This window comes from Chiloscyllium punctatum, chromosome 17 (assembly GCF_047496795.1).
Source record: "Chiloscyllium punctatum isolate Juve2018m chromosome 17, sChiPun1.3, whole genome shotgun sequence".
In the NCBI taxonomy this organism is placed as follows: Eukaryota; Metazoa; Chordata; class Chondrichthyes; order Orectolobiformes; family Hemiscylliidae; genus Chiloscyllium; species Chiloscyllium punctatum.
Genome location: NC_092755.1, coordinates 51207152 through 51234070, shown reverse-complemented (window position 1 = coordinate 51234070; position 26919 = coordinate 51207152). Strand labels below are relative to the sequence as shown.

At 39.3% G+C, this 26919-nt stretch overlaps 1 protein-coding gene across 1 annotated transcript in view; it reads right to left on the bottom strand.

Annotated features, from left to right (window-relative positions):
* Positions 1-5041: 5041 nt before the first annotated feature.
* The window catches only part of ppm1f (protein phosphatase, Mg2+/Mn2+ dependent, 1F), an 82712-nt gene continuing 60834 nt past the window's right edge, over positions 5042-26919 (bottom strand). Inside the window, exons 3-7 of the mRNA XM_072587112.1 lie at positions 26507-26706; positions 17197-17385; positions 16235-16378; positions 15806-15899; positions 5042-12288 (exon numbers count right to left, since the gene is read on the bottom strand). Coding sequence (XP_072443213.1) covers positions 11867-12288; positions 15806-15899; positions 16235-16378; positions 17197-17385; positions 26507-26706 — 1049 coding nt within the window. The 3' untranslated portion in view covers positions 5042-11866. The remainder of the gene's footprint in view (positions 12289-15805; positions 15900-16234; positions 16379-17196; positions 17386-26506; positions 26707-26919) is intronic.

Sequence of the window (26919 nt, the reverse complement as noted above, 5' to 3'; positions counted from 1 at the left end):
ACCAACTCCTATACGCAATACTCTGACTAATAAAGGAAAGCACACCAAACGCCTTCTTCACTATCTTATCTACTTGCGATTCTATTTTCAAGGAGCTATGAACCTGCACTCCAAGGTCTCCTTGTTCAGCAACAATCCCCAGGACCTTACCATTAAATGTATAGGCCCTGTTCTGATTTGCTTTTCCAAAATGCAGCACCTCACATTTACCTAAATTAAACTCCATCTGCCACCTCTCAGCCCATTGGCCCATCTGATCAAGGTCCCATTATAAACTGAGGTAACCTTCTTAAGTGTCCACTACACCTCCAGTTTTCAAGGTATCTGCAAACTTACTCACTATACCTTCTACGTTCACATAGTTGTTCTGTACAAAACCTGAAGAAGGATTTTAAGTGGAGTGAGCAAGATCAAACAAGGTGAGGTGGTTAATGGGGGATAAAGATTAAGATATAAATGCTAAACTAGAGCAGTGGCTTTGGCCTGAACATATTGTTGAAATTATAGCAAAGGAGGCTTCAGTAATTGGCAAAACGTACACCAATGGAAAGCCTGCTTCTAGTCAAAGCCCAGATGTCGTTGTAATTACTGAAAATGAGATAGCTGTAATTCCAGTAAATTGACAATGTTACACTGAGGTTTGGCAGAACAGCAGGCTGTGAGAGTTTAAACTGATAAGCTTATTTTGAAATAATAGCATAGGATATTTAACATTCAGAATGGTCAGACAGCAAGGATGACACAGAAGCATGCTATGATGGAAAACTGTTATAGAGACTTTGTGAGTGGCTAAAAAGCTGGTTGAATGACCTTCATCTGGATTTCCTTTCTGTGTAGGCTCTTGAACATGTTGTTGAAGCTCAACATTGGTTTGAGAGAAGTGCTTGCTATTAACCTACTTCAGGCGAAAGCTCCATCTAGTGGTAAATAAAAGCAGTCGTAAGAGAGACGTATAGTATTTTTAGATTTTATTGTCACGTGTACTCAAGTACAGGAGTATGGTGAAGAGTATAAAGTTACCACGCGTGGCACCATCTTCAGTACCAAGGAACAAAATAAATTTAGGTACAAAGTAGTAAGAGGAACGAGAGTTAAGACGTTAAGCAGTTACTGCATAACAATTTTAAAAATTACGTTAGTCGTTTGTAGTTTTAACTTATTTCTTTACTTTCTAGTTTAAAATTCAGCAGTCTTTGATCAGTCCTCCACTTATTTCGCTCTCTGGGAGACTTCAGCTTTCTGTTTTCGACGCTGCCACAGATTCTATCACTGCTGAAACCGCCACCGCTCCAAGCTTCCCTCGTGCCTTGGGAACATGGCCAGGCAGGATCTACTTGCACACCGAGCGGAGATGCTGCAATGAGCTGCTATGAGAGCAGGCCGGGAATGACACCAAAACTGAGGTTAAAACAGAGAGGGGGAAAAAAAGAGGAGAAGTAAAGGAGAAAGAATAGAAGGAACAGAGGAACTCTGGTTGGAACACCCTACTCGACCGTTATCTAAGATGACTTCTTGTAATTTGAATTTAAGGTGAGGTTTTAACCCTCCCACCTCACACTTATTCATTCACACACACACGTGGACATAATACTTTAAGGACTGACTTTCTTCAGCTGGCAGATCCCCGATGGGAGAAGAGAATTGAAATGGTCCCCGATGTGGTTTAAGGAGATGGAGGAAAATAAGTGAGTGAGTGGGGAAAGAAAAGAGGGAAAGCAAGGGATAGATGTGGAGATTGATAACAATATAGTTATTCCTTAGCACCGGACTTTTAAAACTGCTTCACTGGGTTCTTATTCAAATGTGGAAGCAGTCCACTTTTGTGTGGGTACCAAATTAAAAATTAATTTTGCTTTCATTGAATAAATGCCTTTTAAATTAAAATAATGAGTAATTTTCTCTCAATGTACAACATAGTCTTCAAGTATTTTCATAATATCCAATCTTCCACTAACATCCATCTGCTGACCTATATTTGCCAGATTGGAAACCAAAGTTTGATATTAAAATTCTCAAGCTAAGTTTCAAGTATCTTTATGGGCCCACTCCACCCTACTTAACTTCTGCCAAATCCCCAAGATCTCTTCTTCGCCCACACTGGCTTGATTTTAATCACTGCATTGGCAGCTAAATTCTGAAATTCCCATCTTATCCTCCATCTTTTAACATGCTAAGCATAATTTTTAAAACCAATTTTTTGATTGTCTGCTCTAACATTTCCTTAAGAGAGATACAGCATCAAATTTTATTTGGTTCCAGTCCTGTGACACCCCCTTGGGACATTAACTAAGCTGAAGTAGCTATTTGAGTGTAAGTTGGCCTGGTTGGAACAATGGTATTGCTTCTTTGAATTTGGTGTTGGAGATTTCCAGACGACGAGAATAAACAGTATAAAAGGAGTAAATTTCATTGTATCACTTTTTCTATTCAATGGTCTTAAATTATCTTGACCACTGGCATAGACACTGTGTAACGTTGTATAAAAACAGAAAATAAACAAATGTGTAGCAAAGGCAGAATTGTATTAATGGAGGTTTTTAAATATTTAACAGTTTTGGAGAGGCAAAGTTCTTGTCCTAAAGGTAGTGAATTTTTGAATTGTATCTGGGATAGTTTCCTACAGTAGTTTCCTGGATGCTACAATATGATATTGCATTTTGTAATTAGCCAGATTTAATTAGTCCCCTAATTATGTATGAACATTTATAAAATAATGATTATAACATGATAGTGTTCAAGATAGCATTTGCAAGCAAAAAGCATAAATTAGGGTTTTAGATTTAGGTAAGGCTGGCTTTGACTCATTCCATTAAACTGATCACAAACTGAGACATCTGCTCGTGGCAAAACTACTAAAGAAGTGAAAGATGTTTAAAGAAACATTTAACAATACAAAGTGGTCAGCTCTCCTGCAGGAGATAAAAATATCTTGGTTTCATAAATGCGCTCTGTTGGGAAATCAAATTCCAATATATTGTTTTTTTTCTCTCTGCAAAGACTGTACAGAACAGAGATACTTATATATATAAATTTTTCATGAAATAAGTATATCTTTGGAATAAAAGTCAAACTTTGTGGGATGTGAAACTCCAATGTGTCATTAACATTTCCTTCCTCTCTCTGCAAAGATGGTATGGAACGGATTGAGAACCCTTTGTATGGACATATAGAAAACTTATTTCATTAAGTAAGTATATTTTTGCAATTAAAAAAAAATCAACAATACAAAACCAGTAATGGACAACAGAAGAGATAAAGGGGCAGAAAAAAGTAAAAGAGCTTACAAGAATGGGAAAGTTACAAAGACCAGCAAAGGGCTAAATCAGTAAGATGAAATCTTATAGTTACATAAAGGAAAAGCAGGTGGTCAGGACCAATAGTGGCCCACTAAAGACTGAAACTGGGAATACTGCCAATGACTCTAGGGAAGTGGCAGATATATTGAATAATTACTTTGCCTCAGTATTTACAATAGAAGATCATAGCTTGTTGCAAGTTCAGAAGAAATTAATCATGGATCAGGGACAGGGACTGATTAAAATTTAACACTTAAAACATCAGTAAAGAGTAAATTAATGGAATTAGAGTCACCAGTCATCTGGACTGGATGGTTTCCATCCAAAGGCACTAAAGGAAGTTGGGGAGCATATTGTAGATGTCCTAACAATAATCTTTGAGAACTCTATGGATACCGAAGTCATCTCTTTGGATTGGAAAATTGCATGTTTCATTCTGCTTTGCAAGAAGGGCAAAAGAGGAAAACCAGGGAATTACACAGCAGTTAGCCTAACATACATGGCGCAAAAAATTGTTGGAGTTTATTATCAAGGAAAGGGTAACTGAACACCTCAAAAAATTTCAGTTAATTAGGAGAGTTAGTTAACCTGCACATCTTTGGACTATGGGAGGAAACAGAAGCACTTGGTGGGAACCCAGACAGATACCAGACACTGGAATAGAACCTAGGTCCCTGACACTGAGGCAGCAGTGCTAACTATTTAGCCACCATGGCACACAGTTAAAGGGTGATCGGATTGAGGACTTGGGCGGCACAGTGGCTCAGTGATTAGCACTGCTGCCTCACTGCCAGGGACCCAGGTTTGATTCCAGCCTCAAACAACCATGTGGAGTTTGCATATTCTCCCCATAACAGTGAGAGTTTCCTTCAGGTGCTCCAGTTTCTTCCCACAGTCCAAAAGATGGTTAAGTGGAGTGGCCATTCTAAATTGCCCATAGTGCTCAGGGATGTGCTGGCTAGTCGAGTTAACTATGAGAAATGCAGGATGTCAGGGTGTGGGTTTGGATGGGATGCTCTTCAGAGAAGAAGTGAGGACTGCAGATGCTGGAGATCAGAGCTTAAAAATGTGTTGCTGGAAAAGTGCAGCAGGTCAGGCAGCATCCAAGGAGAAGGAGAATCGACGTTTCGGGCATAAGCCCTTCTTCAGGAAGGCTTATGCCCAAAACGTTGATGCTCCTTCTCCTTGGATGCTGCCTGACCTGCTGCGCTTCAGAGAGTCCATGTAGACTCAATGGGTCAAACGGCCTGCTTCCACACTGTAGAGATTCTATGATTCAAGACAGTTGCAGGCACAGACAGGGCCAATAGTGATAAACCATTTCCACCAGTCGGGGATTCTACAACTAAGGGCATTGTTTAAAAATTTAGGAAGAGCTTCTACATACAAAATGTGATTGCTGTTTGGAACCCTCTTCCACATAAAAGTAGCAACTGATCTAACATCTGCTGCCTTAAGTCCGAGATAGGTAACACCTTTGCTAAACAAAAGCAAGAGAGACAAGGGCCAAGGGCAGGTGTATGGAATTAGCCCACAGATCAACCAAGATCCCTGAAAGACAGAAGCTTGAGGAGCTAAATGGCCTACTCCTGTTCCTATGAATAACTTTTGTCTTAAACCATGTCTGGGATGCCCTCCAAGTGTACTCCTGCAGTAAAAAGATTCAAAGTCTGCTTAGTACTTTTTCACATTCACTGGCTTAGGAATATTGTTCCAATCGGACAACATAGACACAGAACCCCAGGTTCGAATAATAGTTTATTACACAGAATGTATCACTAATGTACAGTTAAATAAAGTGGACCATAATACAAGAAAGTTGCATATATCTTTATTATGAGATAATACTGTATTGATATTATACAATATTGTATAATATTGTATAATACGAACATTTCAGGATAACTAATATCCATCCACAATAAGGCAAACACAATTCAGGTTTCAAATTAAGCTTCGTAAGTCATCCTTGTGTCACAGCAGTGATAAAGGATTCAAAGGACTGCAGATAAATAAATATTTTATAGAAATAAACACATTACTTCCTGTTGGTTTTGTGCAATGTTGTGTGAAGATAAACAGCTCATTAAGAATTCTGGCGCTCACTCTCACATGAAAATTCCCACACAAGGCCACATGCAAGTCAATCTCCAAGTTTTTGGAGAGATGTTTGGCAGAGCTACCTTAAAAATGCAGTAGCCCATGCATTTCAATGAATTTGCTGCTCTAAGAAAAAAAAAAAGGGATATTAGCCATAACAGCTACTGTTCAATGCAATAAAAAGAGTTTTCAAATGGGTTTGCAGCAGCACAACCAGGTGATAAAGTTGTGGTGGGAAGAGAGACTTATTAGCAGAAACAGATAACTAAATAGGGCAAATCATTTGCAGTACCATCCAAAGTACCTCAAAAGGTTCAAATAAACGTACAGGTTGTTATTTCTGAGTATGTCCTACAAATTAGTTTGTGACTCAATTTATGGCATGTGGGTGTCATTGGCAATGACAGAATTTGTTGGTCACCCTTAATTGCCCTTGAACTGAGTGGCTTGCTAAATGCGTTTCAGAGCACAGTGAAGAATCGAGTGCATTGCTATGGATCGGAAATCATGTGTCGGCCAGACTTAGGATGGCAGATTTCTTTCCCTAAAATCTAGTTCACAAATGCCTTTTATGAGGAGTTTCATAGTCATCACTGAGACTAGCTTTCAATTCCAGATTTGTTAACGGAATTGAAATTTTACCAGCTCTCATGGTGGGATTTGAACCAATATTCCCAGAGCCTACTACAATACTAGCCCAGTGACTGGACTACATCTTCTCCTTAGTTAGTGAATGTTAACATTTGCTACAAGGAATAAAATATGGCAGGAATAAACCTGAGTTATCAATCTACCTTTGGCACTACAAGTTAGCCAAAAGATATTACTTCATTTTTCCAGTCCTCCTCAGCTCTTTCTACCACATGATGAAACAATATAGCTTGTGAACTAGATTGTATTTAGTCACTGCCAATGATAATATTAACAGGATGAGAACATAGACCATTACTCATTGGTGTTCAAGTCAATTCCATTTTATAGCCAATCTTTAAAATTTAACTAAATGATAAAATAACTGACCAGTTTATATATACAGTGCCCAGAAAAAGTGAAACCACCTCATAACACCAGTGCAAGATAGTGGCATTTTGATTCTTTAAAACATTACAGTGCACTGTCACTCAACCCAGATGTGGGTGTGCTGATAGCTGCTAAGTGCTGAATTCTTCATCATTCAAAAGAAATTTTTTTTAAAAAATGCAAATTCGGACATACTCCATTTTCTGGGTCTTAATTTGAATCAGCGATCAGAAATTGCTAAATTTCTTGTATAAATTAGACATAGTTGGATGGGAAAGCATTAGATTTTAAAATGTATTAAGTTAATAGGAAGTTGGATGTGCTCAGATATATGGATTGTCTGCCCATGTCCACAAGTTAGTATGTAGTCAGTGTAACTGTCCCAAATGTTATTAGAAATGCAATAGCATTGTTTATTGATTGCTGTCATTACTACATGGAAAGATTTCATCTAGCCAAACTCACTTGCTATCCTGATTTAAGGTTACAGAGATAGAATGCACAATAATGACTGCTGTGCTCTCTGGAATACCCATTTTACATCTTTTGTCCTTTAAGGCCAAATTTTGGTCACTTGACCCAATATCTGAGATTGTGTGTCATACTGTTTTACAATGCTCCTGTCAGACATCTTGAATTTGTGTAATGCCTTTAATCCAATAAAAGTTGTTGAATAGGGTCCCTTAAAAAGATCACAATTGAGACAGTGCTGCAGTAGTGCATGAATTATATCCTTTGGTACGTCACATATGATATGTGCAGAATTTAATACAAATACTGGTGTGTACTTAAGTGCTAACAAGTGTACATTTTAAACTCTAAATGGAAACATTTTGATAATGTATAGAGTTGTTTTAATAAAACTGTGAAACTTTCTTAGTGATACATTGTCAAATATGAAAGATTTTCAATTCCAGAAAAGATTTATGTGGTATTAAGTCAGTTGATACAAGAGACATAAACGTGGATTTTCAGAGCTCATGCAAAACTTAATGAATATTCACCTGCCTGGATAAGTGTAGCACAAGCAATACTCAAGAACCTCAACATAATGTAGGTCAGAACAGTTTATTTAATGAGCACCCCTGCTACTGAAATCAATATCCTATCTTTAAAGACTGTAGTGGCAACAAGGATAGGAACGGTTCAAGCTTTCCAGAGTAATTAGAGCTCGATAATAAATGCCACCTTGTCGGTTCCAAAGAACCAATAAAACAGTATCAAAAATGCAGATACTGGAAATTCAAATTGAAAATGAGAAATGTGGAAAAACTTTGAATCTTTGAAGAAATAAAATTAACATTTTGGGTCAGTGACTTTTCTAGCCAAATCCACAAAATATGTTTCAGCATTTCTTTTATATTTTAAATGAACAAATCTAAAGCCAATGATCACTTTCATTTCTGCATCCCATAATCCTATTGTTGAACATTTGCACAAAACAAATTATTAACACGCACCTTAGCGGATGCGGCTACAAACCTTACTTTGGTCAAAGGAACATAATAGTCATTTTGCCTTTACAGCAGCCATGTGTTTAGAGTTTGTGGAAACACCCATAGCCAAAAGTGTCATCCCTGCAGAACAGGATAAATACATTCCATGTTCAAGACAGCTCTTTCTCCCAATATTTCACATTGAATGTATTTTTGTAGACAACTGATATTAAAATAGAGATTTCAAAATAAATATTTAGATTTTATACCCGATAGGAACTTTACAGCAACCAAAGGCACTCTGGGGGAAATATAGTAAATCCAGGAAAATAAACAATACAGGAACTGAATTGGAAATTAAACAGCTGCATCTTGCCACTAAAGCACATGACAATTTGAGAGAGAGGATGGCTTCTGTTACACTTCAAACTTTTCAAATCTTTAATATGGATGAAGCTAACATATGGACAGATGGTTTTGCTGTTGTGAGAGAGCAACATTCATTGTGTTACTCAAGGACATTCCATTATAAGATTCCTACAATAACTGCACAACACTTCAACAAGCACAAAACCAGACCAGGCACCACCTCCCAATTTTGAGGCTTGCTTAAAAAAAAAAGCTAATTTCATGCAATGTGAATAAATAAAATCAGGTTATAAAGTCTTGTTTTTATATCAAAACATCAAAAATGCAATTATAAATGCAAGTAAAATAGGTGAGTATATACAGGCTGAGAATATCAACAGCCCAATACTTTCAATTAACAGTGCAAAAACATTGTTAGAGGTTAAGGATCCCTTATAAATTCAGAACACTCAATAATCATTAAAAATGTGTAAAAGTCAACAACTGACAATTCTTAAGTATGATTATCATCTGCCAGAGACCGAGCTATCAGTAATTTGCCAGACCAGTAACGGGTGTAACATATTAATCATGGATATGTTTTTTTTCCAATCCAAGTAATATCCCCTCAGTTCCCCATATTCAAACTAACATACATTTAGACAATGTTGTTTTCAAACACCTAACAATGTCCTGTGAAATAGAATCAAATACTCCAGAGCCGTGTAACAGTGTTCTTTTAACTGCAGATCATACCATCTAATTTCAACCTTTTCACTTTCCCTTGATTTTCTACTTACTGCTCAATGTCATATCATTGAAACAGTGTAAAGGAATCCTAAAGCACAACTACAATACATCTGGGCTAGAATCTGTATATAAAATGGAACCATGCTAGACAGACATGGAGTGCAGGAGTGCATCAATTGATGCCTGATTGCCTGCTTCTGTACAAATAATTCAGATGCACAAACCATTTCCCACTCACTCAAATTCAAAAGACAAATTATTTGCAAAGTAGGTGGGTAAATAATTCACAGCAATTGTGTAACAAATATCAAAGCAACAAAAGATAGAAGTTAAATGAAATTTTAAAAACCAGCACACAGAAACATAGAAAGGGACTGAGCTGACAAAATACTTTTCAAAGCAAAGACAATGTGGAAAACATTGAGGAAAAATATTAACATACTTGATGACAAAAATGAACCATTGAACTATGGCGTTAATACTAAGGCTTTATAACTGTCAGACTCAAAGGCAGACTTCCTTTTAAGTACAGCATTCATTTTAGTCAACTTTTTTCATACGTTATAGACCGGGTCCAAAGAAGAAGAATAGAAATATTTTTGTTGAAGGAGATAGATTATGAGGAAAATTTAGTGAAGTTTAAACCCTATGGTATAAAAAAATGGGATGAACATTAGAGAATCTCTAGCAACATGATATCAAGCATTGAAGAGTATGGATAACATGGACTGAGATGAAAATATACAGTAGGATCAGAACATAAATCAGTGACAAGTGACTTGAAAAGAGCTTGAAACCATTTCAATATTGAAAGGTTGAAATATTTGGAATGCTGCACCAAGTAAGGAAAAAGACATTAAGGGCATTCTAAAAGCAGTTCAATGTTAGGCTGAGTGAGTCACAGTATGGACAAAACATGCTTCAATGTGCCAAATGGTCATTTGTCACTCAAGTCTTTAAGGTAATATGCTGTAGTGCTTTAATATTCTCGAGCAGTTTTCTTCTAAGGTTGTTAAGACAGAAATTAATTTGTGTATTTAAAAGGAAAGAAGGTCAAGAAAAACCAGTGACACTTAATTTCTGAATTATGCCGTGACATTTCAGCAAATACAGACTCAGGCAAGATAACCTGATGGAACTAGAGGATTTGCAGTCAACAAGTTCGGACATAGATAATTGGGACATAGAGTTTTGTTCCTATGTTGTCAGCTTCTGTGGCACAAGGGAAGCCTCTCATTTCTTCAGGATAGATGATTCTGCTTCCTCACACACAGCTATATTTTCTAAGGCAACAACATATTTTGGATTCTGCAAAACATTGCCATTAATTAAAGCCAACTTGAGTTGATTTTAAAATGCAGAAAATACCCTGCATGAAATGACAAAAAGGTGCCCTAATTGATTGATGGGCAAAAACAGAGTTCGTGAAATCATATCATATGAAAACACTATGAAATCATACAGTTGCAAAATTTCAAGTAGTATCATTCCTGATCTATGCTGAATCAGTTCATCTTAACTGGAAGAACTGTAGATTGTCCTCAACAGAAATACAATCCTGCTCTCTGACTTCCATCAAAGGATCCTTACTGGAAAAGCATGCTTTACGTGATAACTTACGTGGCCTCAGCTGGTCAAAACATCTTGACAAGTTGTCGAATTAGCAGGCTCACATGCTAGCAAAAAAAATGCACTGGAGGAGTATTGGAAATTGGGCCCATAAATGGTGGTCCTGTCATCCCATGAATTAATAAAAAATAAAGAGATCCTCAAAATAGCTTCTAGTATTATGACTTAGATGTTTTAAAAGAAAACTTACTTTGAGAAAGAAGTTGACTGATTTGCATATTAGCTGTCATGATTTCATAAAAATAATACATTTGAAACATTCAGGAAAGATGGAAGTTGAATTCTACATATCCTAGAATACACAAAGATGTAATTTACTGTTATTTAGTTCACCATTTACTAAAGTACTTATAAAAGCCTAATGCGTCTACACCAGATAAAATGTTCAGTTACTTAAAAACCTGCAAAACATTCATACATCGAAACTCCAACAGAAGCAATGCAAATCCAAACCCAAACCCAGTACTAAATTGAAGACTTAAGTTGGATTTTGTGGTTACTTGATACTTAGTTTTCTTCTCCAACAAGAGAAAGGAATAAAGTTGTATTAACCGTCCTGTAGTTGTGTGGAGATATAAGGCACTAAATAGTTAGCCTGCACTATGTTGACAGCACAGTACAAATCATAACATAATCTGTACTGCTCTTAAGGAACAGAATAAGGCACTAAATATTCAGCCTGCATTTTCTGCTGAAGATAAATCAGTACACACAAGGGTGCTTGAAATCTTAACATACTGAAAACAGTTTGGAAAAGCTAACAAACGTTATGCATGCTTACAATTTCACCACAGGGAATTTAGTCAACATGGTGTCAGTAAAAATTGTTCACCAACAAAATTTGAACCACCTTGTAGTTTCCTATTGCCAACTCCACAAAGCTAAGCCCCAGGGTTAGGGAATTCTTCACCAAGACAAGACAAAAACAAACTATAGCAATGTACTACCAATTTAATGATTCTACTTAAATCTGGAAGTCAACCCATTAAACTTGGGATTTAAGGATAAGCGCTTAATCATAAAAGACATTAATAATAGCACCCTTTTCTTCTTTTCCAATTTAAGTTTCTTGCACCCTTGTTTACTGATTGTTGCCACTCTTCTCATTAAAGCTTACACAAGTAAAGAGTTATGGCAGATGCAGTTATAAGTTTGCCAAAGCAATGTCATCACTTTTTTGCAAGTTGGCATTTCAAGACCAAAACCCCCTTTCCCAATTCTTTGGCACCACTCATTAAAGCATGAAACCCTGAATGTAACACTAAGCTGAACTCCAGTCAGCAGGAGTCAGCCTGTCTGACCCTCTGCCTGGCTGTCTTTATTTACAGTTGAGGTGGTCAACTGTGGTGGTGAGTTTTCAGAGTTGACTTTGGCTTGAGGGCACCCACTGTCCTGATTAGTGCTCTCAATTCCCATGTGTAAGTTGCTATCTTTCAGAATGTCCTGTGGATCTTTTAAGAAGACCAGCACCACAGTGATATTGTCACTAGAGCCACCTTCTTTAGCAGCTGCCACAAGCGTCTCTGCAACTGTACTGCCATCACCTCCATTCTCTTGCAAGTGTTCTTGCACAAGGTCCACAACTCTAGAAGGTTCAACTCCATCAAAGAAGCCATCACAGGCTAAAACAATGTAGTCCTCTGTGCCATTTAGCTTGAATGAAGCACTATCTGCATCACCCGAAACATATGGTTTTTGGTCAATGTCTCCTAAAGGAATGAATAAAAATCATCTTGATAACAGGCAGAGAAAACCAATATATTTAAACTTTTTAAGAGCAGAATGTCAGGATACACCATTTGCTCCACTCACAAGGGTTGTCATCTTAAGAATGTAGTCAATTATCTTTCAGGAATCACTGGAATCTGGGAGGGCCCAGAGGACTAGAAAATGGCTCATGTAACACCTCTAAGTAAGAAGGGATGCAGAAGATGGGAAATTATACCACCTTATGGATGAGATTCAGAGTACTTGCAAGTGCATGTTAAAATACAGCTGAGCCAGCACAGCTTTGTCAAGGTGAGGTCAGGCCTGAAAATCTGGTTAGAATTCTTTGAGGTGGTAATGAGCAAATTAGACATTGGAGAAATCAATGGATATGATTTACTGTAAGTTGCAGAATGTCTTTGTCAAGGTGCCACATAGAAGGCTGCTGAATAAGATAAAAGTGCATGATGTTGGGCAGTTATAGATTAACAATCTGGACAAAGGAATGGAGGGCATTGTTGCCATTCTGCAGATGATATAAAAGATGGAAGTACAGATGGTGCTGAGAAAGTGGGAAGGCTACAGAAGGATATGAACAGACTAGGAAAGTAGGCAAGGAAGTGGCAGATGGTATACAATATGAGGAAGTGTGAGGTTATGCACTTTGGTAGAAAGAGTATAGACTCTGTTTTAAGTGGGGAAAAGTTTCAGAAAACTGAAGCACAAAGTGGCTTAGGAGTCCTAGTTTAGGATTGTCTTAAGGTTAACATGCAGATTCGCTTAGTGGTTAGGAAGCCAAATGCAATTTCATACTCATTTTGAGAGGGCTAGAATACAACAGCAGGGATATACTTCTGAGGCTGTATATGACTCTGATCACACGCATTCAGAATATTTAGAACAGTTTTGGATCTTGGACCCAAATAACAATGTACTTGTCTTGGAGGGAGTACAGAGAAAGTTGGGGAGCCTGAGGATGAACAGTTTGTCATCTGAGGAGAAGTTGAAGTCTCTGAATCTGCACTCAATGGAGTTTAGAAGGATGAAGGGCAAATCACATTGAAATTTACAGAATGTCGAGAGGCCTTAATAGAGTGAATGTGGAGATGTTTTCACTATAAAGGAGAAACTAGTATCTCATAGTGAAGAGATGACCCCTTTGAAGCTAGATGAGGAGGATTTTCTTCAGACAGTGTGGTTAATCTGCCGGACTCATTGCCATAAAAAGTGTGGAGGCAGAGTCATTGAATGTATTTAAGACAGAGACAGATAGGTTTTTGATCCTCTTTCTAATCAGAAGTTTCAGGCAGAATGCAGGAAAATGAGATGGAGAAATGTATCAGCCACTACTGAATGGTAGTACAGATTTGCTGGGTGGAATTGCTGAATTCTGCTCCTATACCTATGGTGTTAATAGTTACCAAACTTCTAATGGAAAACTTGAGCATCTCGGTGGCCAGAAAAAAATATTGATTGAAAAAGAAAAATATGCAATACTCCAAACCAACTCATACAAAATGCTTCAATTAGGGAATCTCATGAATTCAGATACAGTAATTGTAAAGTTCCATGATTTTTTTTGAGTACTTATAAGAGGGAGCTTTACCATCCCATTATTCATTATACTTGATCCAAGTGTTCTTATTGAGATGGGTAAGATTCTGGCTGCATTTAGTTTGTTCTGAATTTACAAATTCACAAAAAGAGTGCTCATAGCTAGATAATGCATCAAATTCTCATTCTTTCCAATGATGTCAAAACAATGTTAGTGCTGAAATCAAAACATTTTATTCATTTGGTTTAAGCAAATACTCTAGATCAGTTACAGTAGAACCAGCTGGAGGAAATGCATTGGAATCTCAAACTCAGCAGTACTGTATAATAAAAGAGAAAATGCTGTAGTAACTCAGGTCTGGCAACATCTGTGAAGAGAAAAACAGAGTTAACGCTATGACTTCTTCAGAACTCCTCTGTGTTACACTAAGTTTTTCTGTTCCAATACAAAATATTTGTGTGAATTGCTCTGATATTTCAACTCAAAAGGGCTTTTTGTCAGAGGTACTTCACCACTCCAGCTCTATTGCCTCCAATTTGTTCTACTGCTGGTCAGATAGCCATTATCTGTGATCAGATATTTGTTGCACCTTACTCTCAGGAAGAGTGAAACTATTATCTTTGGTCTCCATCAGAAATAGTTTTCCCATCAAATCTACCTCTCTCCTTTATCACGGTCAAAAGCTGGACCAGATAGTGTGCTTGTGATACACTATCACCTCCATCACCAAGGACCCCTAATGTCCAACATGACCCATCTCTTCTACTGTCTCAGTTTCTACTGATGAAACTCTTACTCAAGCCTTTGTTACCTCTGGCCTCAACTATTTCAGCACTCTCCTCACTGACCCATTATTTTTCACCTTTCACAACATGAAGCTCTACCCGTTGCTGTCTTCTAATTTGCAAACAGTTTTACTCACCAATCACCTCTGTCCTCACTGAGCTACAATGATGTCCAGTCCCAATGCTTCAATTTTACAATTCTCATCCAATTTTAAAATCTCAACTCCTATAAACCTGAAATTTCTGTCCTCTTTCGATTTTGGCCTTTTACGTATTCCCAATTTTAAATAATTCCAAAATTGGCTGCCTTGCTTTCAGCTGGCCAGATTCTAAAGGTCAGCCATTCTCAGCCTAACATTCACCATCTGTACTCTCTAAAACCACTGACATACACCTGCTTTTGTTCTTTGATATCAAAAAGCATTTTTTTTGCTGCTCCAACAAAACAACATTGGATATCTAACATAAGGTGTTCAAGGTGCTACAGAAATACAAGTTGCTAGTTTTACATAAGACACAATTGGAAAACCTGGAAATCCAGTCCCTTCCAGTTGAGGATGAAATACATCTTCCCCAGAGAAGCTTGAGCAAGATTCAAAACTTGAACATATGCATAACAAGCCACTTTGACCTGCTTACAAATTAGTTTTAGAATTTGAGCAAAATGAAATAATTTGAAACAACGAACCTTTAACTTCACTTTAACAATCTTCTGGCAGTTAACTGTAATGCTCAAATATGTTCTGAAAAAGTAAGTTAAATCAAAACATTAACTGTTTCTTTCTCTGCAGATGCTGCCAGACCCGAGTTTCTCAGGTGTTTTCTCTTTCATCTCCTCTTTAGATTTCCAGCATCGGCAGTATTTTATTTTTATTTGGAAAATAGTTGCACTTACCATATGCCCAATATTAAAGAATTAATTCCAGCATAAGTGAAAAAGGTTCATCATGAAAAAGATATCATCTAAAAAGATGATTAACAGAAGCTTTTTGTTTTGAATACTGGAATTTGTCTGAGCTTGTTGATTGTGTAAGATTTAAATATAAAGTGAAAACAAGGGACTAGAATATAATCAGTGTTGGGTTCTCTAACTACTACATCTATTTGTTACTGATACTCTCAGGTGACTGACTATGAAATTCAGCAGGTCTCGTGTTGAGAGCTCCGGCATATACTCACCAATTGCTCTTGAAACTGCAAGAGTTCCATTTACACGCCAACATCCCAGAAATACCACACATCCACCAAGATCTTCAATCCTCTGTTTCTCACTCTAAAACAGAATTGTTCAGGCAGGGATAACCAACAATTTTCCCAAAACAAAAAAGTGAATAAATGTAGAAAGAAACAGACACAGAACAGAGTAATCTGGTTCCAGTATCTCTGCTTTTATTAAACTACAGATTAGCTGGTGACACTGGTAAGATATTTAAGTGTAAAGCACATATATCTGCAACTATTTTGTAAAGCAATCTATCCTACTAAACTAAAACCTGAAACTTTTAAGTCTAAACACATTACATTAAAGGCACTGTCAATTAACATGAAATCATAAATTTAGTTGAACTCCTTTCTTTCTAAAATACCTTCCCTTGATGACTCACTCACCTCTTTTTCAGGTTTGTGTGGGTCCATAAGAGTGACAACCAGGCCCTGCTGTATCATCATTACCTGAGAGTCTCCAAGCCAGGCCACATGCAGCGTGTCACCAACAATCAAGGCTGCTACTCCAGTGGTACCACTCCGTAACTTCTGCAGTACAGAGAACAACTCAGTAAGAAGCATCTATTCTGTGCCATAGTCACAAGTTTAGTCATTCCCCTCTCGATCTTTCTTTATTCTTTCATATGATGTTGACATCACTGCATGGTCAGCATTTGTAGTCCATCCTTTATTGCCATTGTACCGAGTGGCTTGACAGGGCTTTTCAAGTGGCATTTCAGAGAGACAATCATGGGTTTGGAGTCACACTAGGTTAGGTAAGGTCTCTTCTTCAAGGAGATTAGTGAAACAGATGGCCTTTTTTTAAAAACAACAATCAACATGTACGTAGTGATTAGTCTAACTTTTAATTCCAGATTTTTAATGAATTAAAATTTCATTATCTGCTATTGGTGGGATTTGAATTCATGCTCCCAGACCATCTGTTTGGGACTCTGGTTTACTAGTCTAGTGATGTTAACAATATGCCACAGCTTCCTCAGTTCTTAGAACTACATCCTACTTCCTGCTTCCAACAAAATCTGGGTAGCATGAGTCTACTACTGGGTGCTGTCTTCAGTTAGATCACAATCAAAATTCAGCATTCTAGTACCACCTAAAAATACTTCACATTAATAAAAGAAAATAATGATAAAGTAAGGCTGATTTGCTGGACAGTCCTTCAGCTTTACCACACTAGATTATTAGCTGTAATCTAAATGGACAGGCAAATCATTTATTACCTTTCTGTTGGCTTTGTAATGGACATAAACTGCATGATGGAAGAGTCCTCTCCAATAAGGTAGTTTGTTGGTGTTGAGAAGTTGTCACTGGCATTTCTAAATGCTGTTTAGGTTCATTACACTCACCTTTCTCTTGGCTCTTTGAAGAAACATTTCGTCAGTCTGTTTGAAGGCTTGCCTTAACGCTTCTTCTGGTTGTGTCAGAAACATTTTCTGATGTGCAAAGTTGACATGAAGATGTGTTGCAGCATAGATAGCAGCATCCACTCCACCATGGCCATCAAACACAGCAAAATAAGCCCTCTCTTTCTCATCCTCAGATAGAAAACAGAGAAATCTTGGTCTTACTCATTGCAGCTTAATGCAAAGTGATTGAAAATGAGAGTTCATGGCTTTACCAATTTGCATCTTTAACATATGAGAAACAATAGCAGAGTACAGATGCCGTAATTAACAGGACATACTTCTGGATTGCTAAACCAGTTTATTTCTTGCCAGGCTTAGAGAAGCACATGGATAACTACTTGCTACATCTCAAAGAAAATGCAATAAACTTATTTACTTAAATAATTTGGCATGCTAACAGATCCAAGATGCAACAGGAAGAAAGCAATTAAATGCTGAATCACAATCTACAATTCTGCTGAAACCTGCACTGCTCAATCTAAGTATTTTCACAAAGTTACAGCTGCAAGTATTAGATATATATTGCACTGACTCAGTTATAGAGATTAAACAGAACATCATTTATTAAGCTGTCTTTTAGAATTCAAAATAAAACTGATAAATTGAAACAAGACTATTAAATGGAACTGCAACTTCTGGTTGAAATAGTTCAAATTCCAGCTTCATTTGAAGTTTTTTTTCAGTACATACAATTTTGTTTTAATTGTTATGAAGGTTTTAGCATACAGGAGAACGTGAGACAACTAACTTAAACAAGATTTACGGAAAAAATTAACAAGTAAAGTTCTGGTGTAACAGCAATAAGCAAATTACACAGAAGTTGCAGCACAGGAAAAGACCAACTGATGTTTGTTAGCTTTTATATGCCTTCAAATGACTCTTATGGTGCAACAGTATTGTCCCTCCCTCTGGACCAGAAGGCCCAGGTTCAAGAACAGCTCTGAACAGGGTGATTAGAAAATATTTACATGTCTAATCTCATTTTACCTCTTCGCACTATCCTTCCAAATCCCTGAATTTCCTTTTCCCTCATGTATACCCAGAAGTAGACTTCTATCATTGCCAGAATTAAAAAGAAAAATTATATTTATACAAAACAAAAAATTTGCATTCAATACTCAATATTATATGTCTACATGATAGACAAGAAATTAATGATGAATGTGTTAGAACACTGCAAGCTCCCCTGGGACTCCACCATAGGATCTTAAATTTATCAGTTCAACTTCAATTTCATCTTTCAGTTTCAATATCTAGTCATCATTGCGGAGTATCAAATGTAGTCAGTATTAGTCTCAGCTGCGATACCACTTCAAATATCTCATCAAATAGACTGTCAATACTCAGTCTACATTCTGTATCTGACATTATAAATTTTGGCAACAGAATTACAATGTTTTCATGAGAAATGGCTGGAAAGAGAGCACAAAAAAAGAGATAGAAATATTGTATTACAACCAGTTGAATGGAACTATGCCTGAAGGGTTGCTCGAAATGTTTAAAAGGGGCTGTGCATTGAAAAACAAACATTTTATATAAAAGTATTGTTTTCTGTGGACTGCAGTACTGGGCACCACTTTTCTCTATTATCCAATATTATTCTTGTCTAGTCAAGAATATGTATCCCTGGAAACTATACAATTATAAGACTATGAAAACATCATTTTCATGAGTTCTGTTGCAAGCATTCTTTGGGAGTAAATGTTTGATGAATATTAAGACTTACTGTAAGGACTGTGTCTCCTTGTTCTATGTTGGGGACTGAAATGAGAAAGAGCCGTTTTCAAAATGGTTGCTACAGGTTTGAAAGCAAGTCACCTCAATCAAACTGGGAATCGTGCAACCAACTGTTTGAACAAGCAACAGTTGAAGTCTGGTTGTCGACTGTTGAGAATGAAGAGGGTGTACTGATGAAGCTTTCGCTGGTAACAAAAAGTTGATCGGTCTATGGACTGGTGAACAGTAATCAATGACAGGCAACTTTATGTTTGCCAACAAGTGAGAGATTGGTTCTCGGGTAAATAAGCAACTTGGAGCCGGGAACAAACATTAACGCAACAGCATGAGATGGTTGTGCCAAATGGCCTGTTTGTGATCTAGAGCGGGGTAAGTACCTGGATTTTGTTTTGTACCAGGAGATGGTCCAACTCCAAGATGTCTGACTATCTGACGTGGTCAATGTTAAGGTCCAGGAGATTGTAATTACAAGTGAAGCAGATCAGGTGCCCCAGACTTCGTAATTGCCCCAAAGGTTTAAAGTCTTTCAAGTTGTTTTGGATGAGTGAGGGCTGCAAGGTGATTGAGCGAACTGATCATGGTACAGGAAACCACTCAAGATAAGGAGGAGTGTCATGGTGGTATAGAAGAGTATAGCAAGGGCACCTACCTCAGTTGAGAGTGACGTGCGCCCACACGAGAGCGCGCCCGCGAGAGTGTGAGTGAGAGCATGCACCCGAGAGTGAGAGAAAAAACGAGAGACAGCAAGAGAGCGTCAACAAGGCCAAAGTGAAAGAAATCAATACAGGAAATGTTAAACAGACCATGACAGAAAGATATAGAAATTATAAATTGAATAGTCACCAACTGATAAAACTAGAATGTACAGAAAGAAAGTAAAAGTATATTACATTGATCATTCCTGTATCTGAATATACATCATTTGAAAAACAGCCAAACTGAACACAAAGAAATGAACAAGATGACCTGGTAGCCATTAGAGAGACATGGATGAGGAACTGAATCATGAAGGACATTTAAAAAAAACAAGAAAAAAAATGAAAAAGATGGAGGGTTAACTATTAGTTCATGATGTTATTGGCACATTAAAATAGGGGTGAAACAAAGTCAGGAATCTAAGTTGAGAAAAGAGTTTTGGTAAATCAGAAAGCAAAAAAAAAAAAAAAAAAATCACTTGTGGGAGTGGTCTACAAGTCTCTTAACATCAACCTCACAAAAGGGTGTGCCCAAATGTATGCAGGCAAGGGTGGGAGCAAGAGGCTGGGAGTGAGCAAGGGTGAGGGAGTGCGGTAGAGTGAGACTGTATGTAAAAGAGCAAGCAGACAGCTTTTCAGGAATGCATACTGGCAATCATGGGCGATTTCAGTCTACACCTTGATGGGCAAAGATAGCTTAGATTAAGAGTTCATAGAATGTTCCCACCATAATTTACTCTTGATGAAGGGCTTATGCCCAAAACTAACTTTTCTCCTGCTCCTCGGATGCTGCCTGTGCTTTTCCAGCACCACACTCTCAACTCTGATCTCCAACAACATCTGCAGTCTTGACTTTTTCCTAGCATAATTTATTCGAACATCAACTAGAGAGAAGGCTGAACTAGACCTAATATGGTGAAAGAAAATGTGTTGCTGGAAAAGCGCAGGTCAGGCAGCATCCAAGGAGCAGGAGAATCGATGTTTCAGGCATGAGCCCTTCTTCAGGAATGAGGAAAGTGTGTCCAGCAGGCTAAGATAAAAGGTAGGGAGGAGGGACTTGGGGGAGGGGCGTTGGAAATGCGATAGGTGGAAGGAGGTCAAGGTGAGGGTGATAGGCTGGAGTTGGGGTGGGGGCGGAGAGGTCAGGAAGAAGATTGCAGGTTAGGAAGGCGGTGCTGAGTTCGAGGGATTTGACTGAGACAAGGTGTCCCAGAGGTGTTCTCTGAAACGTTCCGCAAGTAGGTGGCCTGTCTCCCCAATATAGAGGCCGCTACATTGGGTGCAACGGATGCAATAAATGTGTGTGGAGGTGCAGGTGAATTTGTGGCGGATATGGAAGGATCCCTTGGGGCCTTGGAGGGAAGTAAGGGGGAGTGGAATCATTTATTGCATCCGATGTGGCCTCCTCTATATTGGAGAGACAGGCCACCTACTTGCGGAACGTTTCAGAGAATACCTCTGGGACACCTTGTCTCAGTCAAATCCCTCGAACTCAGCACCGCCTTCCTAACCTGCAATCTTCTTCCTGACCTCCCCGCCCCCACCCCACTCCGGCCTATCACCCTCACCTTGACCTCCTTCCACCTATCGCATTTCCAACACCCCTCCCCCAAGTCCCTCCTCCCGACCTTTTATCTTAGCCTGCTGGACACACTTTCCTCATTCCTGAAGAAGGGCTGATGCCCGAAACGTCGATTCTCCTGCTCCTTGGATGTTGCCTGACCTGCTGCGCTTTTCCAGCAACACATTTTCAGCTCTGATCTCCAGCATCTGCAGTCCTCACTTTCTCCTAATATTGTGCAAAAAGATCATCTTAATGGTCTCATGGGAGATGGCACTAGATGGTTGCTACCTTAATATGACTCAATTTTGCATTCAGTATGAGAGAAAGAAGAATGGGTCTGAGACGATTTTGAAAAAAAAATAAGGGCAATTATGAAGACGTGAAGCACAGCTGGCTAAAATGAACTGGCAAATCAACTCAAAAGAACAGGCCAATGCAGTTGCAGTTATTTTTGTTACCTACTCGTGGAACATGGGTGTCATTGGCTGGGCCAGCATTTATTGCCAGTCTCTGGTTGCCCTCAAGAAGGTGGTGGTGAGCTGTTTTCCTGAACAACTACAGTCCACGTGCTGTAGGCTTACTGACAATGCACTTAGGGACTAAATTCCAGGAATTTGATCCAGTGACAGTGGCAAACTGTGTCTTATTTCAAAGTCAGGTTGATGAGTGGCTTGGAGGGGAACTTGCAAGTGGTAGTGTTCCCATGTATCTGCCTTTTTAAGATTAGATTACTTACAGTGTGGAAACAGGCCCTTCGGCCCAACAAGTCCACACCGCCCCGCCGAAGCGCAACCCACCCATAGCCCTACATTTACCCCTTACCTAACACGGTGGGCAATTTAACATGGCCAATTCACCTGACCTGCACATCTTTGGACTGTGGGAGGAAACCGGAGCACCCGGAGGAAACCCACGCAGACACTGGGAGAACGTACAAACTCCACACAGTTAGTCGCCTGAGGCGGGAATTGAACCCGGATCTCTGGCGCTGTGAGGCAGCAGTGCTAACCACTGTGCTGCCCATCTAGATGGAAGTAGTCATTGGTTTGGAATGTGCTGTCTAAGGATCTCTGGTAAATTTCTGCAGTGCACACAGTAGATAGAAAAAACTGTTGCCATTAGGTGGTAGTGGAGGAAATGAATGCTTATGACTATGGTGCCATTCAAATGGGGTGCTTTGTCCTGGATGGTGTCAAAGGAGTTTAAGGGGATATTTCAGAACGTAGAATAGATACATTCCAAAAAAGAAAGAAAAATTCCAAGGACAGACCCACCATCCTTGGTTAACTAAGATTGTCAACAATGGTATCAAACTAAAAGATGATTGTATAATTGTGCAAAGACAAGGAGGATGGATCAGAAGATCAGATTAAATTTAACATACAGCAAAGAATGATCAAAAAATTAAGAGGGAGAAAGATTAGAGTAAGAAAGTAAGTAAGTCAGAAATATGAAAACATGTAGTAAGAACTGTAAAAGATTCAAGAAAATCGTTTTAAAAAATTAATGAAAAATAAGGAAATGGCAGATGAATGGTACATGTTATATTTGTCTTGTTTATAGAAGATGCATGTAACATCCCAAAAGCAGCAATAGATTAGGAAACAGAAAGAGAGAGGAACTCAGAAAAAATTCCATCATTATAGAAGTGGTAAATCAAATATGTGGAGCCCAGATTCAGATGAAATTCATCATTGATGGCTCGTGAGGTAGTTGATGAGCTGGCTTTAAATTTTCCACAATTCCCTTGATTTGGAGATGGTCCTATTATGTTAGAAGCTGGTAAATGTGAATCCTTTATTCAAAGGAGAAGGGAGCCAGAAAGCAAGAAATAATAGGTCAGACACCATCGGAGGAGTAGGCAAATCAAAGTTTCGGGATAAAACCCTTCAGGAGGACAGGTGATGGGCGGCACGGTGGCACAGTGGTTAGCACTGTTGCCTCACAGCGTCAAACCCGGGTTCAATTCCCGCCACAGGCGACTGTGTGGAGTTTGCACATTCTCCCAGCGTCTGCGTGGGTTTCCTCCGGGTGCTCCGGTTTCCTCCCACAATCGAAAAAATGTGCAGGTTAGGTGAACTGGCCATGCTAAATTGCCCGTGTTAGGTGGTGAAGGGGTAAATGTAGGAGAATGGGTCTGAGTGGGTTACGCTTCGGCGGGTCGGTGTGGACTTGTTGGGCCGAAGGGCCTGTTTCCACACTGAGTAATCTAATCTAAGTATACAGGAGGGGTGTGGGGCTGGGGCAAGTGTAGGTGGTATGGTGATAGATGGATGCAGTTAGGGGGTTATTGTGATTGGTCGGTGGGAAGGTTGGAGAAAATAGGTGAGTAGGAAGATGGATAGGTTAGGTTAGGTCAAGGAGGTGAAGAGGAAGGGTGGGGCTAGACATGGGACAAGACTGGTGGAAAGAGGGATTTTGAAGCTGATGAAGTCGATATTGAGACCATTGGGCTGTAAAGTTACCCAGGCAAAATATAAAGGAGTTGTTCTTCCAATTTGTCTACCCTCAGTCTGACAGTGGAGGCGGCCAAGGATGGGCTCCGGGGGAGTGGGATCGTGAATTAAAATGGATGGCAACCAGAACGGCAGGTTGGTTAATACATGCTCACCGTAGATGCTCCATGAACCGGTCCTAGAGTCTGTGTTTGGTCTCCCTGACAGAGGAGACCGCGTCAGAAGGAAGGAATGCAGTAATGAGGTTGGACGACGTGCTCGTGAATGTCTGTCAGACCTGGAAGGATTGTTTAGGGCCTTGGATGGAGGAGAGAAGGGAGGTTTGGGGGTGGGTGTTGTTCCCTGCAACTGCAAGAAGTACAAGTACCGGGTGTGGTGGTGAAGTTTATGGGGAGTGTAAAGTTGATGGAGTTGTGGAGTGAACCAAAAGGTTAGTCATGGGCACGGGCACGGGCCAGAGATATGCCTGCCTCTTCCACAATACGCACCATCCCTCACTTCTTCCCCCACTATATTGATGACTGCATAGGTGCTGCCCCATGCGTCGGCAAGGAGTTGAGCAGTTCATCAACTTCACCAACACTTTCCACCCAACCCTCAAATTCACCTGGGCCATCCCTCCCCTTCCTGGGCCTCTCTCTCTCCATCTCCAGAAAAAGACTCACCACTGATATTAATTTCAAACTCTCTAACTCCCCACAACTACACTTCAACTACACGTCCTCTCACCCACATCTTGCAAAAATGCTATCCCATACTCTCAATTCCTCCATCTCTGCTCCCAGGATAAGGCGTTCCACTCCAAGACATTCCAGATTTCCTCCTATTTTAGGGACCATAGTTTCTCCTCCTCAGTAATTAAGGATGCCCTCAACCACATCTCCTCCATCTCTTGCACTTCTGCCCTCAACAATAATAAGGATAGTGTCCCCTTAAGTCCTCACATACTACCCCACCAACCTCCGAATGCATTGCATCATCCTCTGACATTTTCATCACGTACAATCAGACCCTACCACCAACCAGATATTTTCTTTCCCACCTGTCGGCTTTCTGCAGGGACCTTTCACTCCGTGACTCCCTTGTCAACTTTACACTCCCCACCAACTTCTCCACCACATCCGGTAACTTTCCCTGCAACTGCAAGAGGTGCAACACTTGCCCCCACACCTCCATCAAAGGCCATAAACAATCCTTTCAGATCTAAAAATCCCTCCATACCAGGTTATAGTCCAACAGGTTTATTTGGAAGTACTGTCTTTCAGAGCACTGCTTCCAGTTATCTGATGAAGGAGCAGCACTCTAAAGCTAGTACTTCCAAATAAACCTGTTGGACTATAACCTGGTGTTGTGATTTTTAACTTTATCCACCCCAGTCCAATACCAGCACCTCCACATCACCAAGGACCCAAGTTAGATTCCACACTGTGTGGAGTTTGCACATTCTCACCATGTCTGCATGGGTCTCCTCTGGGTGCTCTGGCATTCTCCTGCAGTCCAAAGATGTGCAGGTTAAGTGAATCGGTCATGCTAAATTGCCTATAATGTCCAAGGATGTGCAGGCTAGGTGGGTTGACCAAGAGAAGTGCAGGGTGGTGGTGGTGGTGGTGGGGGATTGGTTTTGGGTGGAAACTTCCTTGGAGTTTCTGTGTGAACTTGATGGGCAGAATGGCCTACTTTCGCACTCTCCTGATTCTATTCTTTATGAAAAGGTAGGAAACAAGTTGTCAAAAGAACACATGAATGTTGCACAAATATCAATAGGCTAAGTGAGTGTGAAAAAAATGTGGCAAATTGAATATAATGGGGGGAAAAATATGAAATTGTCCATTTTGGCAGACAGAAAAGCATATTACCTCAATGTTGAGCGATTGCAGAACTCAGATGCAGAGGAATCTAGGTGCCCTCCGTCACAAACTGCAAAAGGTTAGTATATACGTACAGCAACTATTTAGCAAATGTTACAATTTCTCATGAGAGGAATGAAGATTGTCAGTCGGTCGGTGAAACCTATCTTGTGTACCGTGCACGTTACTGGTCACATTATTTAAGACTGACAAATATGTTGGAGGCAGTTCAATGAAGCTTAACTCTACTAGCAACTGAAATATGCAGGTTTCCTATGAGGTAAGGCTAGACTTATATCTACTGGAGTTTAGAAGAGTAAGGGACACTTTGGTTCAAACAAACAAAAAGGGTCTCAACAATACATGTGGAAAGAATGTTGCCTCTTATGGGAGAATCTACAACTAGGGAAACTGTTTAAAAAGAAAAAAGGGGGTGACTCATTTAAAACAGACATTCGAACTTTTTCCACCCAGCCCTTGAAATTTTCTTTGGGACGCTGTGCCTGAAAAGATGGAGTAAATAGTGTCATTGAATATTTTAAATGCAGAGGTAGACAAACTCACGTTGAGCAAGGAGTTGAAAGATTACAAACAGCATGTGGAAACGGGGATTTGAGGTTACAAACAGATCAGCTATAATCTTATTGAATAGCTGAACAGGCTTGAAAGGCAAAGTGGCTTGCTCCTGCTCCTAACTTCTAGGTATATTCCAACAATTCTGTAACTTCAGGATTTCCACATTAATCTGTCCTGCAATAAATCTTCACATCGCTATTTATTTCAAAGGGGCAATTAAAAGGTGACTGCTAAAACTTCAGTCAAAAAACAAGATCCAAACCATAGCCACTCAATTTGGCACCCTTGCTGCAATCAAACTAGAGGTTTTCAACTAATTAGCTTGGACAACAATTATATTCAGTTCCCAACGAAGAACCAACAGTATCTACTTACCTCAATGCCAAAGTGTGTGTTAAACTCGGGCAATGTTACATGTCTGTCCTCCATCTTTCTGCGTGTGTTACGGATAGCATAACTGGAAACTTTTAAATACTGCTTTGGTAGTTGTAATAACTGCAGTTCTTTCATCCAATCTGAGCAGACTCCAAGCAATTTATTAAAGAATGATCGAGCCACTGATTCTCCTTCCAGTACTGTGAAAGAGGGGATAATTGCTAAATTAGACAGAGTTTAACAAGCAAGCTAACTAACTGAAGGGTATAAAAGCAGTGAGGACAACTTAAAGAGTGGAGTGACTTCCTCTAAGGGATTTATAAGGAGGAAAAAATGCTACAGGCTGAGTTTAATACATTCATCAAGACTGAAATGTAAAATGATATATGATGAAAAGCTTCAAGTCCATGTTT